At 50.1% G+C, this 18572-nt stretch overlaps 1 protein-coding gene across 6 annotated transcripts in view; it reads left to right on the top strand.

Annotated features, from left to right (window-relative positions):
- Nucleotides 1-18572, top strand: part of TP73 (tumor protein p73) — a 31500-nt gene that overhangs the window by 10952 nt on the left and 1976 nt on the right. For 4 of the 6 annotated variants that reach the window (XM_048967917.1, XM_048967916.1, XM_048967915.1 and 1 more), the window contains 10 exons: nucleotides 1802-2047; nucleotides 13558-13744; nucleotides 13878-13993; nucleotides 14388-14497; nucleotides 14791-14933; nucleotides 15600-15688; nucleotides 15822-15946; nucleotides 16321-16475; nucleotides 16627-16759; nucleotides 17723-17816. In XM_048967917.1, the coding sequence (XP_048823874.1) occupies nucleotides 1802-2047; nucleotides 13558-13744; nucleotides 13878-13993; nucleotides 14388-14497; nucleotides 14791-14933; nucleotides 15600-15688; nucleotides 15822-15946; nucleotides 16321-16475; nucleotides 16627-16759; nucleotides 17723-17816 (1398 nt within the window). The remainder of the gene's footprint in view (nucleotides 1-1801; nucleotides 2048-13557; nucleotides 13745-13877; nucleotides 13994-14387; nucleotides 14498-14790; nucleotides 14934-15599; nucleotides 15689-15821; nucleotides 15947-16320; nucleotides 16476-16626; nucleotides 16760-17722; nucleotides 17817-18572) is intronic. The other 2 variants (XM_048967918.1, XM_048967919.1) reach the window with 2 other exon arrangements.

Raw genomic sequence — 18572 nt, 5'->3', positions numbered from 1 at the left:
CGGGTGCAGGTGAGAGCAGGGTGGGATGTCCCGGAGGGGATGCAAGCAGTGATGCACTGACACAGGAAAATATGCAGAAAAAGGAAAAACAAAACAATTGGCCTGATTTTCAGATGAAAGATGAAGGCTATTTTAGCCATGCTACTTTTGAGAATGCAACTTTGCATAGGCAGTACCCACAGATTGAAAGTGCTGCTGGTTCTTATTGGAAATATCTGATAATAATTGTTCAAAAAAGGAATAATGAAAATAAATAAGGAAAGCAAGGTTTTGGCCCGGCACTTTGGAATAAGAGCCAGTAGGTGTATAAATGAGGGAGTTTGCTCTGTGACCTTATTTGCAGTGTGCTGCATCACAGCCGTGCACTTTGTAGTTTGAGGTTTTCCCCAAATTAAACTGACATCAGTGAAAGCCACTGAAAGCAAACACCCCAGCTATGAAATGAATTACACAAACCACCATTCAGATCTGGTTCTTCGTATTCGTGGAAGGGAACTCCTTCCAGAAATGGCACCCACATGTACATTTGTGATAAGTGAACGAGTGCAGAAAAAGTCTGATTTGGAGTAATGCCATCACGATGGTTGCAATCTGCTAGCAAGCAAGGCAGGAGCTCTGGGGTTTGAGGTACTGACTGGCATTTGGGGCACGTTGTCAGGGTGCTGAGGTGAGCTGGTGGTCATGCTAACATGTAACAGTGTCTGCAGGGGCTGCACTGCTGCCTTCTGTTCTATTGCAACTACAGCTTTTTCTGTCTCTGCTCTAGGGCTTTGAATTCTGCTTGAATTCTGCAGCTCTTCCAAGTGGAAAGAGCACTCTGCAAAACCAACATTTCCATAAAGATCTCTGGAGAGCTGCAGGCAGGAGGCATTGCACCAGCCTGGGCTGCGCAGAGCAGATGCTGCATTGCATCCACGGCTGGCAACATCAGCAAGTGCCACCAACTCAAGTGCTCAGTGCCACGCAGGATGCAGAGCCCTGGCTGTGGGGTGCTCACCTGGGGATGCCAGGCTGCTGCTGTGCTTGAGCTGCTTTGTGGCAGGGATGATGTGGAGTTAGAATGGAGGTCAAAGCCCTCCTCCTTCTGTCTTCTGGATAGAAGACCTCTCCTCCACACTGGCTGCCAGCACCCTCAGTTCCAGGCAGAGCCCAGAAGCACAGGGTCAGTTGGTCAGTTCTCCTATGGCAGTTGTGGTTGGTACCCGTGGTACCTCTGCCCTGCGTGAGGTCTGGCCACAGGCTTGGCTGGCGTTATCAGTGCTGTGAGGTCTGGCACTGAGCAGTCCTTTACTGGAAATTGGTAACACTGATGAGGCTGGTGAGGTTCCAGGAATTTGCTGAGAACCAACCTGCTTCGCTTCAGGGAAGAAAAGAGCCTTCCTGTGGTCGTGTGTGCAGCGCCGTGGTCATCGCTCCCCCTCAATGCAGTAGGACTTTTCCCACATCTTAGCAAAGCTCAAAAAAACTCAGGTCTGTTCCCCCTACTTGCAAAAGAATTGTTTTGCATGTCAAATGTGCTAGAAACCTGGGGATCTTGGCATCGTGCTGCCTCCAGTGAGGGTGAAGTTGATAAAAGGGGACGACTTAAATGTATTGAGTTTATCCTTTACACAAGTGGTGACCTGTTTAAAAAACAAACCAACCCAGAACAACTATTTTGGTTGACTTTCCAGCACGCTGGCCCTTTAAGGAAGCTGTAACAGGACACCTGAAGTCCTGAAGAAGTGTAGCTGAGGTTTCCATGTCTCTAAACTGGCTGGTGTTTTCTTTTTTTCCCTCCTCCCCTTTTCCCTTCCTCCAGTCCCAGTTTAATTTGCTGAACAACAGCATGGATCAGAGCATCGGCAGCAGAGCAGCCTCCACCAGCCCTTACAGCTCCGAGCACACCTCCAATGTCCCAACGCATTCACCCTACTCGCAGCCCAGCTCTACCTTCGACGCCATGTCCCCAGCTCCTGTCATCCCCTCCAACACTGACTACCCAGGTCCCCACCACTTTGAGGTGACCTTCCAGCAATCCAGCACAGCCAAGTCAGCCACCTGGACAGTAAGTTGCATGTGTTCTTCAGTTCACTAGAGAGATGCTTGCTATTGTAGGCAGTGTTTTCAGCCGGGCTGCCACAGACACGTGTGTGCCTGGGTGCTGGTGGTGTTGGGATGCTCAGGGAATACTGGTGTGTGGCACTGCAGGATGTGTGGTTCTTGCACGGCCAGCACTGGTGGGGGCTTTGCCTGCACAGGTGACCATGATAAGAAAAAGCAGGCAGAAACACCTAATGCTTACTTTTAAGGCTGTTTGTTGTTGCTTGTTTGTTCTTGTTTAGTTTAGTTTTTTTTTCCAAACGGGTTAAACACGGTGATTTGAATATAATCTCTGCTGCAGAAATTCCATGGTCTACATGTAAATGTCCCCGAAGATCACAAAGCTGGAAAAATGTGCAGGGAGAAGTGCCTGCCTTGTTCTCATGGTGCTTCCCAAAGCATTTTCCAGTGACTGCTGTCAGAGGTGATGCAGCAGGCGAGATGGACCGCTGCTCTGTTCTGTTGGGGCCATTCTTAGCTTTGCTTTAACTTCTTATTTTCACTTTTAATCCTCTTTTATGCTGTATCAGAAGAGTAATGTTACCTCTAGAAGCCACAACAAATTAACAGAGTACATATTTATTTACAAAGAAATGGCTACACGGCATCATGCATGCCATGTGGGCTCAGTACCTGGTACTCTGGGGTACTGTTGGTCTTCTTGTGTGTCCACAGACAGACAGAGGAGTCATTAACCTGAGCATTGTACAGCTGCTTTTCTTTTTGTGGGAAAAAGTCCTGAAGTCACAGGCTGGCTCCTGGATGTGTGTGACTGTATTTTTAACTCACATCACTTGTGGCTGTAGTCGAAGGCAGTTCTGCTGTGGAGGTTTCCCTGCTGCATGGTGGTCACCTCCAGTCCTCGTCACTGCCATTTGAATGTCTCCAAGAGCTCTTTTCAGATATGCTTGTGGCTTTTCTTTTCCGTGGAAGAATGTTTGCAGAGCAGAGAGGCTGCGATGAGACAGGTGACACAAAGAGGGAGTAACAGGGTTTCCTCTGCTGCTGTCATTTGACATTATCACGATACAAGCAGAGCTGTCCAGGAGTAATGTGTCAGCCCAAGGTGTGAGAATGACTTGTATTTTTGGAAGCTGATGTGCTTAATTGTTAAGAAAGTCCTTTCCATAGTAGACAGAAAGTGTCTTGGGATGCTTTTCTGCAGACAGAGCCCAGGACACGGCGGGCTTACAGCGCTGCGGTGCTGGCGTAGGAGCTGCACATGTGCTTTGTACTGAGGGCATAAGAGTCTGCAGCAGTGCCGTGGTCTGTCTGTGCTGCAGTTCCATGTGAGATGAGTTCTGCAGCAAAGTGCTGCCCTTTGGGCACTGCTTGCTCCTGGTGCTGCCGGGACAGTGACACCCAGGCAGGGTGAGGAGTCCTCATCCCTACTGTGAGGGCAGGCAGCACAGCACGGCGCCGTGCAGCTTCACGCTGACAGCTCGGCTCACTGCAGCACAGCTCAAGCAAGCTGCTGGAGAGCTCACATTTAAATTGAGATCAATCAGTGGCCGGGGCTGAAAAGCAGTTTCCCTGTATCTGGTCCATCAGCTCCAGCCCTCACTGCTGACATGTGCTGTCCGATGGTTGGGATGAGCACCATGATCAGGTACAGCTTGCCTTCCTAGGAGTGGTTGGTCCGGCACTCTTTGTCACTGTCTTTCCTTGCAAGATATTGCTAAATGATGCATTTGTTAGGTTTTAACTAAACTGAAGGTCTTCTGGATAGGATGTGACTCTAGTCCACTCTTGCACATGTTAGGGGATAACTCACATCAGTTAAATGTAAAGCTGCATAGGAACTGCACAGGAAAGCAGGCATTCCCGTGCCACAAAAACCACAGAGGCACACAGAGAAAGGAGCAGATGTGGCCACAGGACAGACGTCCTGCTGAAACCTTTGGGGCAATGCCAGCCAGATAGGCAATGAGTCAAAGGAGGAGGCACCCTCCTTGGTGTGATTTTGAAAAGTGAAGCATCTGAATGGAAGCCAAAGGCACAGCAGTGTGGTGTTTCTCGTCCCAGCTGTCCTGTTACAGAGGGAAGAGACAGGGAAGTGTCAGATGCTTGCTTGCTGCTGTCCCTGGCTGGACATTACTGGGAGACAGCTGTGTGATGGTGTGGGCACATCTGTGGGGCAGGGTCAGGCTGGGTGCTGCAGGATACCCTTGGGCAGCATGGAAAACAGGATATGTTTGTGCACGTTTAGTATGGAGAGCACCTATTAAAAATACATTCTGTGCTCACCTTTAATTAGCAGTAAGGAAAGACCCTTCCTTTATCCCAGCTGCATGTTGCAGCTGCACGGAGTAAATCACAAAAAGCCACAAAGGTGGCTGGTTGTCCCCAGAACAGCAAAGGAGGGAGCTGGAGGGAGCCCCCGGAGCCCATCCCACACGGTGAGCACGCCATGCTGGCATCTCTTGTGAGCTGCAGTGTCCTTGGTGTGGATGACCTGTCCTGCTGCTGACTGCATCCCAGGCCACAAGTGCCCCATCACTTCTGGGGCAGGCTGCTGCTGTTTCTGGAGGAGAGATTCAGGCATGTCCCAGTTCAGCTGCTGAAGCTGCACTGGGCATCACCCACACAGTGCTGCCTCCTGCGCAGAGCCTTCTTGCAAGCACAGGTTGCTCTGCAGACAAGGAGTCCTGGTTCTGTTCACTGGGAGACAGCAAGCATACAGTCCAGCTCCTGCTATTGCAGAGCTGTGGTAAGGAACCAGGGATCTTTCTGTGACTGACTAAACTGAGCCCAGACTATCTCAGCATCACCACGTGCTGTCTGCAGCCCTGTAGCCGTTGTGTCTTTCTGCTGGGAGCTGTACTAGTCAGGAAGGGGTTGCTTTGATTCTCAAGCTGTTGCATTAAGATCTCCTTTGGATATTGGAGCAGCCATGCCACATCAGTTCTGAGCAAACCCTTCTAACCCAGCACCTTGGGGAAGTGGCCAGACTCAGGACACCCTTGGCCAGTATGCTGTGGCAGCCTCCCATGCTGCAGAGAATGCAAGCCACCAGCCAGCACCATGAGCTGACATTTCAGAGCACCAGACCAGGCTTCACTGCACCACTGCCGAGCCTCACAGAGAACAGGAGTGTGCCAAAGTGCCTTGCATCTTGGAGAATGTGGGTAATGGTTTGAGACAGCCACTATCAAAGGACCCCTAAAGGGCTGCAGACTGCCCAGCTCCCCGAGGTGCTGCCTGCACAATGAGTGGTCCTGCAGAAGTGACAGATTTACAGATTTGCTCCCACTTCTGTCCCATCCGTGCAGCAGCCTGGAAGACGGGGCTGCTTGCTTCCTTCTTCCCTCTCAAAGTCTGCATTAAAATTAGGCTGTTTGAAAATCTGTCCTGGCTGAAGGATGAAATTAATTCAGCAAAACATCACATATTATATACTGTCCATCAGGCAACATACAAATAATGATGTACATATGCAGCACGGTTCTCTGCATGAATTAAGAACACGAATCTAGAAGTGTGCAAATAATAATGGGAAAACTGTTAGGAAATACAGACATTTGTCAAAGAAAGCTAAAAGTTGTGGGCAGTGGAGGACAGTGGCATCTGATGGCTCAGTAATGGTCCAGTCTTTGCTGAGGGAAGCTGAATTCATGATCTGGGTGTGCTAAAGGACGTGCGTGGTGTATTCCTGCAGTTGAAAAGAAACAATTGTAAAATGCACTTCTTATTTCATCGGTAGCTTTTGAGTATTTTAAGATTCACTGCACCAAGTACACTAAGCAAGTTGCAAGCACTGACCATGAATTCCCCTGCATGGCTTTGTCCTCCATCATTTCAGGGCTGAGGGGTGCCCTCCGCTGTGAACACAAGGCTTTGGTGGATCAGCAGCTCCATCAGCCTCTCAATTTTGGGCTGAATCACCAAGACTCCAAGCAACAAAGAGCTGGCGGTGCTCAGGCAGTGCCAAACAGACAGTTCAGTACAGGCAGTCTTGTCAAGTGATTTGACGTTGTTTTTTGATACATAGCACGTAGCCTAACAGACTCCTATTTTTGAAGGCTTTTGCCTCTGAAGGATATTCTCTGGGAAACTCAGTGTTGTCCATTCTCAGCAGTGGATAAGTCAGCTGGAAAACAAACTGTAGCAGGAATTCATATCCTGTATTGCAGGGTTCCACGGAATCCTACCACGTGGTTACCCATGGGTTTGGAAATACATACATTAAAGTTGATTAAGTTTGCAGCTCAAGCAAATGATGATAAACAATCTTTTAATAATGCGAGGTGAGACATTAACCGAGTGAATGAGGCTCCCCATTTAGGAAAGGAGGCTCCTGCAGGCGTTGGGCTCATGGTTGGGGAACCATGAGGACATGAGTGCTCAGCAGAACGGTGTCACTGTGGCTGGGGGAGCTGGGCTGCCTTCACAGACAGCACTGCCCAGACCACTGCCGTGCTGTGTGTGCAGCTCTCATGTCCACACTTCAAAAGGCTGTTGACAAAATAGAAAGGGGTTGGGAGGGAGATCCAAAGAAGATGAAAGATTTGGAGCAGATGCCTTGTAGAGAGATACCAAAGAAATGCATGGCATTAAAGGTCTCCTAGAGAAGAGTAAGGGTGGCTTGATCACAGTCTGCAAGTACCTGCATAGGAGATGGTTTCTGATAGCAGACAGCTCTTTAATCTAATAGAGAAAGACATAATGAGATCCAGTGCTTGGAAGATGAAGCCAGGCAAATTCAGACTAGAAACACAGTGTAAATTTTTTTTTTTAAACAGTGAGGATAATTAACCATAGGAACAATTTACCAAGGAATGTGGTGGATTCTCCAACTCCTGAAGTATTTAAGTTAAGATTCTACCTATCCTTTTAAAGATAAGCTGTACTTCAAGCAGGTACCATTGGCTCAATCCAGGACAAGAAGGTGGGGGTCTTAGACTTAGCAGTGTAGAAAATCTAAGATCAAAATCTGTTCTTTCCAGCCTTCAAGTGGTGAATTTATAAACTTATGAAATGAACAGGTGGAGAGAGATGAAGGCTTTGTGCACAGATTTGGGGCCCACATTTGCCAGAAACAGCTCTGTTCTTGCAGAAAGATGCCAGGCAGCAAATGGGTGGCAAGGTCCTGACTCCCCAGGCTGCCTCTATCCACAGCATCAAGCTCAGCTTTTGAAAATCACAACCAACTCTGACCCAAAGTTGCTGTGCTAGTCTTTTCTGTAGGAAGCCTTCATTTTAATTTTTTAATGGCCTTCTTATTAGCACAGAGCAATGAACAGATGCTGAAAATAAGGTTTTCCCTGCATGCTCAAAGCCCCCCTCCAGCAGGCTGTGCTGATGGGGCTGAGAGGAGGATGGAGCCGCAGCCGTGCAAGACAGGGCACGCCAGCAGCCTGCCTGTTTGTTGGAAGCTATCAGGACTCTCAGTTCCCTGGAGCTGCCCATACATGCAAGAGCCGTGAGCAGATCTTGGCTGTTTCTCGCAGGCAGCCCCTCACCACGCCGGCCAGCTGGTAACTGATAGATAATTAGTATTTTTCTCAAGTTGGGTTTGAGGTGGATCAGCGCTCCCTCCTCTCCAGAACACTGCAGTGTGCACCAAAGCCTGCAGACGCGTTAATGGGGTCTTTGGCCCCCCGTGGCCTGGCTGCAAAGGGGCAGCTGTCTGCTTCTCCACCCAGCCCTGGCAGGCAGCTGGGGTCTGGTCCCAATGAGGAAACCCCTTACCAGCTCATGTACAGCATCACGCTTGCTGTTTCGGTGCACAGCCAGTGACGGCAGGTCTCTGTGGCTGGAGAGGGTCAGAGCCAAGGTGAGGGTCTGCTGCGAGAGCAGGTGGAATCAGGCAGTTACTCAAAGCAAACCACTGGGGTTTAATTAGACCCAAGTCTGGTTGCTCCATAAATATTGCAGTTGGAGCTTTGGTGCTGGGAGATTGGGGGAGCTGAAATGGTTACTTTGAAGGCAGCTGAAAGGGAAGGATGGAAATGATTGGGGTTACTGGAGGTAAATTCTCCTTGATACCTGAAGTAAGCTGAAATAGAGAGGCAGTTATAAAGAGGAGGGGAAAGTCTTCAGGAGCGTCTATAGAAAATGCTTCAGTCTCTCTGGTGGCTTACTATGTTTTACAGAGGTATCTGTCCAACAGCAGTGGCCTGAAAATGAGCAAATGAACATGGCTCAGTAAGCTCTACATCTGAGCCATAAACACTTTTGTTTTTATCTGAGTAGCTGGGCAAAAGAGCATGGATATTTTGGCATGCCAGAAATAGGAAAGCAACCTCAGCATCAGCCTGCTCCAAAGCTCATTGAAACCAGCCTACTGGAGGCTTTCCATGAGCTTTTGCAGGGCGTGGATGAGGCTCCAGCAGCTCCAGACACAATGGAATTAAGAAAAAAGGCAAAGGAATCTGGTGTGTGATGTTCCAACACGACCCACTATCAGCTCCGCTATCTTGAACGTGTATGGTATGCACAGGTCAAGGAAACGACTTGCTGGCAACTGCCTCACCAGCGGGAAGGTGAGATGGGACATGCCAGCAAGCCAAACTGCTGTGGGGAAGTGGTGCCAGGCTAGAGGACACCTCAAGGTGCCTCTCTGCACCATACCCACGTGGCAGCCCTAAGACATCACTGGTGGTCCAGCATTTGTGAGTATGGGACTGAGGATGTCTGCTAAGTCCCTGTGCTGTGGTGGCCAGAGACTCTTGCTGGGGCTCCGCCAGGCTTCTGGAGAAAAGCCCGTGTCCCAGGCAGGTCCTGGTCATTGCAGGGTGAGGACCTGGGTGCTGGTGCATCTCTTGCAGCCATTCCATCGTGCTGTGCCAAGCCCACGTGCACCAGGCACAGGTGGATGCCTTCCTGTTCAGCACAAGTGATGCACAACCTCAGCTTGTAGTAAGCGAGCAGCAAAGAAAACGTTAGGAGGAATTTCTAACTCAGTGAGAAGTCGTATAGGCCGGTGATTAAAAAATGGTTATTAAAAAGAATTAGAAAGAAAAACTAAGTTCTGTAGTCTGCATGTCTTCCAGGATCTGTCGTAACAGATTCGTCCGAGCCGGTTAACGGTATTTGCGGTTTGCAAGATGCTACATGTCTGGGTAAGATGACAGACACATTATTATCACCTCTCCACTGCGATCTGTCCAAACCTGTCCCAGGATGCAGCTCCGCAGCTGCTTGCTGGGGAGTGCAAGGAAATTAGCAGCCGGAGGCAGCACTTTTCTTCTCTCTCCCTTGCCAGGCTAGTGGCTTTATTGGGATCCATTGACTGCAGTCCTGGACACGTCTTGAGTAAAGCTAATGAGGAGAGTGGAATGTAAAAGAGGAGGAGGAGGAGGCTGGTTGGGAGAAGGGGGGAGGATTTGTGGAAAAAGTAATTGTTGAGCAAATCATTTCCTTCAAGAGAGAAAGAAGGACTTGGCTGCAGCCCTCCTGAAGCAGGCAAGTCTAGACGCTTCGGTGTCAACAGTTGAAGATAAATAAGATTTTATCAGCTCCAAATCTGTTGGGACACATCCTTCTAGCGGTTCTGCTGCCCAGAGTGAGCCTAGAGTGGAGCAGGGACAGATGGACTTTGCTGGCAGGTCTCTGTGCTGAAGATTCAGGTTGTTTTTTGAGCAAAGATCTTAGCATACGTGAGGAAAGCCCACCTCTCCTGTGTCTCACTTCCTGCACAATAGCTGCAGGGCTGATTGGGGCAGGAATTTCTTCCAGAGCAGCTTGGATGTGTGCACAGGGTGAACAGCAGCATTCTTAAGCTTAACTTCAGTTTCACTGTGTCACATCTGCAGCTGCATGAGTCTCCATGAATTTCTGTGGAGTATTAGGTCACTTGAACCTTGTAATGCACAAAACATTTCCTTGGTCGCAGTGGCTGCAGTAGTAAGATAACACTTAGAAAGGAAAATTTGGCTTTTTCTTTCAGTCTTACTGCTCTGGACTTGTGCTACAAGACATTACAGGAGCAGAGAAGCAGCAGCAGCAAAAGAGGTGTCATTGTATTTTCCCTGCAGCAAAGAGAGGTGTGCTTACATTGAGAGCCACATGCCTGTAAGAGAGAAAAAACAAGAGAACAAGAATAGGTGCTCTGCAAGTTTATGTAAGCTTAGGGTGGTTGCTCAGTTGTACTGCTGCTGTTTATGCTGTACAATCATCCACAAGCCACAGCGACGTGAACCTGTTGTGCTCTGCAAAAACAGTAACAGGCTGTCTGACTTCCTTCTACAATCAGACATGACTTGAAGAATACGAAGGGCTTCACTAACAGCCTAAAGCCCAGAACAGGGATTGGAGGTAAGGGAAGGAGATGCCTAGAGATAGAACAAATTCAGACTTTTGTGTAGCTGTGAAAGAAACGCTAGGATTGAGATCTTTCAGCGCTGCCACACCAGCACCAGAGATGCTGGGCAATGTGTTCAGGCACCCAGGGGTGCTGCTGGGGCATCAGCCCCTCTCGGCTCCCCCTCTCAGCCCCGTCCATGCTTGCTCCCCATATAGCAGGGACAGTCCACTGGCTGGCAGCCCAGCTCTCCTGCAGCACGCTCCCAAACCTGCAGGAGCCACAGCTGCCACCAGCTTGTAAAAACTGCACACAAACAGGAATGGTATGGATGGACAGCCTGAGGCCTGCCCTCAAACCGTATGGCAGCGACACAGCGGTGGCAAAAAGATGAGGTGACTGCACTGCTCCTTGAGACTCCTTGGGGTTCTGATTTTTCACTTGGCAAATCTCCTGTTTTGCACTTGAGGAAGGCACAGTGCCTTGGTGCACTCTGTAAGCCAGGTGCGTGCACTTCAGCTGCACCTCAGGAAGCATCAATAACTGAAAGCACAATTTTGCCCAGCTGTAGATGACCATGGAGGAGCAGAGCACCTGCATGGCACTCTACTGGGATTCCCAAAGCATGCATTTTGCTGTCCCTTATGTACACTGCTTTTCTTGGCTGAGAACACGGCTAGACACATAAGAGTCTCCATGGATTCTGAATATGCACTGAAATATAATGCTCACTCCCAAAGTGAGCATGAACAAGCAGGGTTTCCAAGACCAGGACAGCTTTGCTCTGGCAGTGACTGCAGCAGGGCACGCAGGGAGCCAGGCGCTGCTGATCCAGCACCATGAGCACAGTCTCACAGGATGCAACCCTGATCCTTCTTGCCCAGAGTTATCAGTGTGGAGTTCCTTAAAAGAATAGTTTGTTATTGTTGAAGGATCTTTGAAGGCAATGCTGGAGCTGTTAAGACATGATAAGGTTATCAGCAGAGGCATGCCTGTGTTGAGCAGCAGCGTTTCTCCCTGCGGGGCAATCGCTGTGCTATTTAACAGAGATTTATCCATGTCATAACATGGTATAATGAGAGAATTTGTTACCAAAGAGCTTGCCGTAATGCACCTCTACTCTTCCAGAGCAGTTTTATTTCCCAGGCGTGTTGAGGGCTGCCCGGGAATGTCTACATGAAAGGATCCTTTGACAGGAGTTGTCAGTGTTTTAACACCTGGCAAGGAAGAGCCCCCTCCACATAACCCTTGTTTTGCCACATTGTCTCCCCAAAACAAGAGCATTAAGTCCCCATTGCACCCATGCAAGCAGGTTGTATGGGCTCAAGCCTTGCTCCAGTGCTGCTCTCTCTTTCCATTGCTAGAAAGGCATTGCACCCCTACCGTATGTAAAGGACCAGCTAAAAGGTGACACCATGACATGCCCCAACGTCCTACCAGCAGCCTTGCACTCAAGTTATTTGCTTGCTGCAGAGCCCTCAGCTTTAGAATTAAGCCCTCTGCCCGTGAGAGAGCAGAGATGCTTTCTCACTGCGTGATATTAGGAGCAAAGACTCAGTGGCCATTGCACACCTGTATTTTGGTGGCTTAGGACAAGCATTAACATCCTCACAAACATTCAGCACGGTGGTATTTTTTTGGCATAAAGCACGTGTTGTGGGAATGAGATAAAATGCTTTGAACAGAAGCATGCCCTGCATGCAGGGACTAGCTGAGCTCTGTGCAGCAGGGGTGGGCTCGTGTATAGCAAACAAATTCTTTGTTAGAAAACAGCATGGCAAGGTGGAAGGGAACTGCATCTCCTCACATGTGTGCCCTGGACAGCAGTTAGTAGAAGGTGAGGGACAGGCCCTCCTGCCCAGCTGCATGGGGCAACTTCCCAGTCCCAAACCACTCAGAGAAGTGCAGGGCAAGCACCTGCAGACCCAAGAAAACTCACGTCAGCCCATCTCCACGTGCTGCTACCCTTAGGGCCTAGAGCCCAGCAGTGTTTGTTCATCTTCCTCCAGCATAAGAAGGGACTCCGCTACCTTAGGGATGTTTTACCTTGCAAGCACAGCACTCCCCTGTTCTCCCTCTTGCTCCATCCTCAGCTGCACCATAGGAGCAGCAGGATTCTACCCCAACCTGTATGGGCTCAGCATCACAACTCAGTGCACCTGAGCTGGGAGGGGGTTTGGAGGAGCATGGAACTCATTCCTGGCTGGGTCAGTGCTGGGTGCACACTGGGGCCAAACACTGCTGTGCTGAGTGGAGACAGTTGTTTCTGCAAGTGAAGTTTGCCTCTTGCTCATGACCAAGCAGACTCTGTTGTGTCTGCACAAGGAGCATTTCAGTGGTCACAGCATCTTCTGTCAGCATTCTGCTCTGATTTCCAGCTGCTGCCCAGCATCACGCAGTGCCTGTCCTGTCAGAGTGCTGTCCCCAGCCTCCCTGATCCATCTCCTTTGTGACCTTCTGCTAGGACTGCAAGTATCTGTGAAGAATCGAGTCATGGTCAGGATAAACCCCATTCCGCACCACACTTACTAGACATAATTAATGTCTGACATCTTGCCTAATTAGCTGTAATTCTATTACACAGCATGAAGCACAGATTCCTTATCCCTCCGTGCCAGCTGGGAAACCCTCCCTAGAAGGTCCCATGCTGAATCCAGTAGTTGGTGTGATCTGGCTTGTGTGGACATTGTTGTGCAGGTGAACTTGGTCACATTTCAGCACTGCTAGGGAGAAACAAGCGCTGAGCCTTGGGGTAAGAAGTTACTGCAGAACAGCACACAGTGTCCCCTACGTGCACGTGCAACAGCAGTTTGCAGGGCAGCTCTCTCTTGTGCAGCTTCACAAAGCATGTGCATCAGCACAGCCAGCACACGGGGAATCCTGCGCTGGCACAGCACCCCCGGAGCGGTTACAGTACAATAGGCAGCAATTGGTTTTATAACGAGTCATTATTTTAATATGCTGCTTTGCTGCCATGTTGGCATCTCACTGGGAGCATTCAGGAGGCAGAAGGTGGGTGGATCAGAGGAGCTGCGGGAAAGCAGGCGCCTGCCTGAGCGTGGTGTGAGAGCCACAGTGCTCAGCCCTCCACGTGCACACAGCATCCCTCAGGCACAGGGCAGCGGGCACCCAGGGCTCCTTGCTGCCCTCGCTGCATGCTGAGCTGCATGTCCACGTTTTCCATTTGCTCCTCGTGAGCTGTGCTAACGCTGGTCTCTCTTCTATTCCAGTACTCCCCGCTGCTGAAGAAGCTCTACTGTCAGATTGCCAAGACATGTCCCATCCAGATCAAGGTGACCAGCCCACCGCCACCGGGCACCATCATCCGGGCCATGCCTGTCTACAAGAAGGCCGAGCACGTGACAGAAGTGGTGAAACGCTGCCCCAACCATGAGCTGGGGCGTGACTTTAACGATGGTGAGTGCTGCTGTCACCCCTACAGGGCACAGCCCCAGCTGCAAAACGTGGCTGAGAAGAGCTGGTGGCACAGGAGCTGCTGCCCTGTGCAGGATGAAGCTCCAAGTCCTAACCACAGGCACTTGACTTACAGGCCAGTCAGCCCCAGCCAGCCACCTCATCAGGGTGGAAGGCAACAACCTCTCCCAGTACGTGGACGACCCTGTGACAGGACGGCAGAGTGTGATGGTGCCCTACGAGCCCCCACAGGTACCCTGCTGCACTGGGGGTGGTGGGGAACAGAACCAGCTCTTGTCCCAGTGTGGAGGAGTGAACCCGCTGGTGACATCGGCTTTGTTGGAGGAAGATTTGAGTCCTGGCTGGAGTCGGGTGGCACATCTGAGCCCTTGTGTGCCTGCTCTGAGCACCCCATTCCTGGGTGGTGGGGAACGGAAGGCCTGAGCCTCCCCCTCAGAGATCCCACAGCCTTGCAGCGTCCCATTCCCCCACCTAGGACCGTCCCCATCACTGCAGGGCCACATGTCACCACTCTTTCCCTTCTCAGTGCTCCTTCTGCTTGACCTGCAAAGGCACTCAAGGCACAGCCCTGCCCAAAGGAATGCCCTCACTCTTTGCTCACTGTCTGCTCCCCTCTCCCGGGCAGGTGGGGACCGAGTTCACCACTATCCTGTACAACTTCATGTGCAACAGCAGCTGTGTGGGAGGAATGAACAGGAGACCCATCCTCATTATCATCACGCTGGAGACGAGAGAGTAAGTGGCTGCTGGAGCACCATTCTTGCCATTGTGGAAAGGCTGCTTCCTGCTGGCTAGGAAGAGGGCAGGGGAGGTACAGCAGACCCACTGCAGTGCTGGCTTCTTCCCACACAGCTGAAGCCTTCCTCAGCCCCAGCAGCTCCTCCTCCCACAGGAGACTGCTCCTGCTCAGGCTGTTCGCAGGGGAGCTCCCCACACCCGGGGATCTGAGCCAGGCCATAACATGCTGGGCTGAGCCCAGGTGAACGTCCCTGGCAGAAACAAATTCACCAATTCCTCTCTCCTCCCAGCGGCCAAGTCCTAGGAAGGCGATCATTTGAGGGACGGATCTGTGCCTGTCCTGGCAGGGACCGGAAGGCTGATGAAGACCATTACCGAGAGCAACAAGCCCTGAATGAGAACGCAGCTAAAAATGGCAACGCCAACAAACGCAGTGAGTCTGCTCTCCAGGAGAGGGAGGGTGCCTCAGAGCACGGCTTTGTCACAGTCTTCAGCTCCTAGCCTGCACTGTTCCTCGAAACCCTTCTGCCTCAGCACCTTTCCCATTGCAACCAAAATCACTGTGCTCCAGAAGTTGAGGCTTAAACCCACACCAGGGCAAGATGCTTTGACCTTTCTCCTCTGAATCTCAGAAGTAGGATCTCCTCTCTTTTTGCCCCAGAGTGCAGTGATACTAGCATAGGGCCTTTCTGTCCAGATGTACTCATTATTATTGTTTTTGAAGGAACATCATCAAGGACATAATACAGTTAAGCAGCAGCATTGTGCATGATGTGAGCTAAAATACTTCAGGAAGCCAAGGTGCTACCAGATGTGTCCTGTTCTCCCAAGGACAGCAGGGCACAGCAGAAGGGAAATGAGAGAAAAAATGAAATTTTCTTAAAAAACACACACACAGAATTCCTAGAGCCATAATTCCTAAGTGACAGCACACATTTGGGATTTGTCAAGCTAATTCTCCTAGAGGTAGCTATTTCCCTCTTTTCAGTAAAGGCTTGCACAGCACGCTGCTCCTTCGTGCCCAGAGGACACAGCTGTTCCCGCTGCCTGATTTGACTTTCATCTTCTGCTAACATTTTTCCCCTTCTCTCCTTTCCAGCATTCAAACAGAGCCCTCAGGCCATCCCAGCACTGGGGCCAGGCGTTAAGAAACGGAGACACGGGGAGGAGGAGATGTATTATGTGCCTGTAAGTGTCAGTGAGCCACGCTGCTCAGCAGTGGCAAGGGAAACTCTTGGGGATGTGCTCTCAGGATGGGTTTGTGTGGCTGCGGGTAGAAAAAAAGGGCCATGGTGAGAGCTGGGCTTGTTCCATCCTCCAGGTTCGAGGCAGGGAGAACTTCGAGATCCTGATGAAGATAAAGGAGAGCCTGGAGCTGGTGGAGCTGGTCCCACAGCAGCTGGTTGACTCCTACCGGCAGCAACAGCAGCAGCTCCTGCAAAGGCAGTAAGTGCCATCCCAGTGTCCCTGAGTGCCCACTGCAGCTCAGCAAACTGATCAGCACTGCTGCAACTGCTATTTTTTACAGCAAGCATAAACTACAGCACTGGATATGAACCTTCCCGCACTGCAGTGAGTTCTCCATCTGCAGGGACTTTTCACAGACACATGTAGCTGTCGCCTGACATAAATGCAGCCCAGCCAATTCTGCACCAGTGCAATTTGTCTTGGGCTGCTCTCAGTGCAATCCGGCCTTCCTCAGTGCTACCTGAAACCTCAGCACACAGATCCTGAGCAGGCAGACAGGAGGTCTGGGGTTGCCAGCTGGCTCCACATCCTCCTGCTGGATGCTCATCGCTTGCCTTGTCTTTCCTGAGCAGAAATCAGCTGCAGACACCTTCCTCCTACGGCCCTGTCCTCTCACCTATGAATAAAGTCCACGGAGGAGGAATCAACAAGCTGCCCTCTGTCAACCAGCTGGTTGGGCAGCCAGCACAGCACAGCTCTGGCTCGGCATCAAGCCTGGGGCCAATGGGTAAGGCTCCCACTGCAGCAGAGTGCAGAACCGTAGTCCCAGCTGGTGGGGGCCCTCCTTGCCCAGCAGGGCCCCCATGAGGGACAGGGGTTGTTGTGTCTTGGTTCTGTCTGACTGATCTACCTGTCGTGTTGGCATGGCTGCTGCCTAGGACCTGGAATGCTGAACAGCCACCCCATGCAACCCAATGGGGAAATGAACGGGGGCCACTCGTCCCAGTCCATGGTCTCAGGATCACACTGCACCCCTCCTCCGCCCTACAACCCCGATCCCAGCCTAGTCAGGTAGGGAGGGCAGCAGATGCCCTTTTTGTGTTGTCCTCTGATGTTTCTTGCTGTTGTCCCTTACTCTAACCTTCAGATCTGTCTAGCAACTGGTCAACTGGCCACTGGTCCCAGCTGAGAAATCACTGCTCATGACATCATGTAGACCATTCTCATCTTAAAAATCAAAGCCCAGCTACCTACCAGTTAGAAACACCTCTTGCCCTCATAGACCTCCTGGTAATCTGTCCTTGCTTAATTACAAAATTAAGTCCTCCCAAACAAGAATCTTTTCCTGCATGCCAAACTGCACACAGCTTTGTGAACTTCCACCCTTCCCTTACCTTAGTAATGATGTCTGGAAGTTGGTCCACATGGTTCATTTCCACGAGGAATATGCCAGCGTGTCCACAGATGCTTTTTACTGCTTGTCTTTAAGTAGAACATAGACGTTTCAACAGACATCCCACCAAGGTCAGAGCACCTGTACATTCAGTTACCAGAGCTGCATAGCAGCAGCCCAGAGCTATTCACAGAATAGCCTTGCAATTAGTCTGTAAGTTGCAGGGACTGACTTTGCTGTCCAAACTAAGGCATGGGCCCTTTTCCTCCTCAGGTAGCTCAGGCTCCCTCCAGTTAACAGTGTAGGTAATTCAGAAGAAACCTCTGAAAGTCTGAAAAGGAAAAAAAAAACCAAACAAGACAGAATGAAGATAGTTCCATTCTTCATTCTGACATTAATGGAAGTTAAGGTCACACTTAAGATGCGTGACAACAGCCAGAGCAAGTTCCCTCCTCTGCTTGTTTGCCCACATCCCATCTACATCACAAGTGTTTGGAAGTGTTGCCAAGTCTGGAGGCAGCAGGAGCTCACTGCTGTCTCCCTTCTGCCTTTTCAGTGAGCTGAAACACAGTGTTGGTTGACAGCACAGCTTATATTCATGAGAAGTTAATGCCACTTTATTTTCCAAACTTTTTCTGCAGTTTTTTAACAGGATTGGGGTGTCCAAACTGCATCGACTATTTCACCTCACAAGGGTTACAGAATATTTACCACCTGCAGAACCTATCCATAGAGGTAAATGCTTTGGGAAGATCTGTTCTTACCACTTGTTTCTATCAGCTGTTGATCTTAAAAGCAAGGACAAAACTGTTTTAAAAGAAAGGAAAAAAACTGTGCACCAACCTGTTACAGAATATATACTCCCCATGATTTATGTCTTCCATTTATGCATCGTTTCTAGCCCTTCACATTTAACAGTGGTTCAGTTTTTGGTAGCAACCACAATAGCCTCTTCATTGGTTCCTCCAGACTGTCAGAAATGAGATCTAATGAGATCTGATGAACTAACAGAGAGAAACAATAACTTGGCACATTGTTGAGCTCTTTTCGGATGTCCCCAAACCAGAACTCAAGTAGGTGTTTAACACAAAAAGGAAACCAGACAAGGTGCTCAGCAAATGAAACAGCACCAGTTAGGGAAGAGCTGGAATGAAAACAGGCGTACAGTAGGTTCAGAATTCCTGCCCTCATGCTCTGTGTCAGCTCTCTGCTGCCAGGGGAAGAGGAGCTGCCAACTGCAGTTCTCAGTTAAAGCATAACCTCTTGCTGACAAAACTGAGGCTGCAAAACTGAGGGCAGCACCAAGCAGGGACTCCCCTCATCCATCAGGATAGGGAGTAGAAAAAGCTTAAGCCCTTGGAGCCATAGTTAGCCTTGTAAGTTCTAGAGTCAGTATTCTGGACAGAAAAAAAGCTGCTGCCCTGATTCTGTTGTTTTCCCCCCAGGTAGTTTGTAGTAATCTCCTACCTGGCAGCTACAGTAAGATAGGCA

The sequence above is a fragment of the Lagopus muta genome, chromosome 21, assembly GCF_023343835.1.
Source record: "Lagopus muta isolate bLagMut1 chromosome 21, bLagMut1 primary, whole genome shotgun sequence".
NCBI classification, from domain to species: Eukaryota; Metazoa; Chordata; class Aves; order Galliformes; family Phasianidae; genus Lagopus; species Lagopus muta.
The sequence above is the reverse complement of the archived record's forward strand: the minus strand, read 5'-3'. Positions and strand labels throughout refer to the sequence as shown.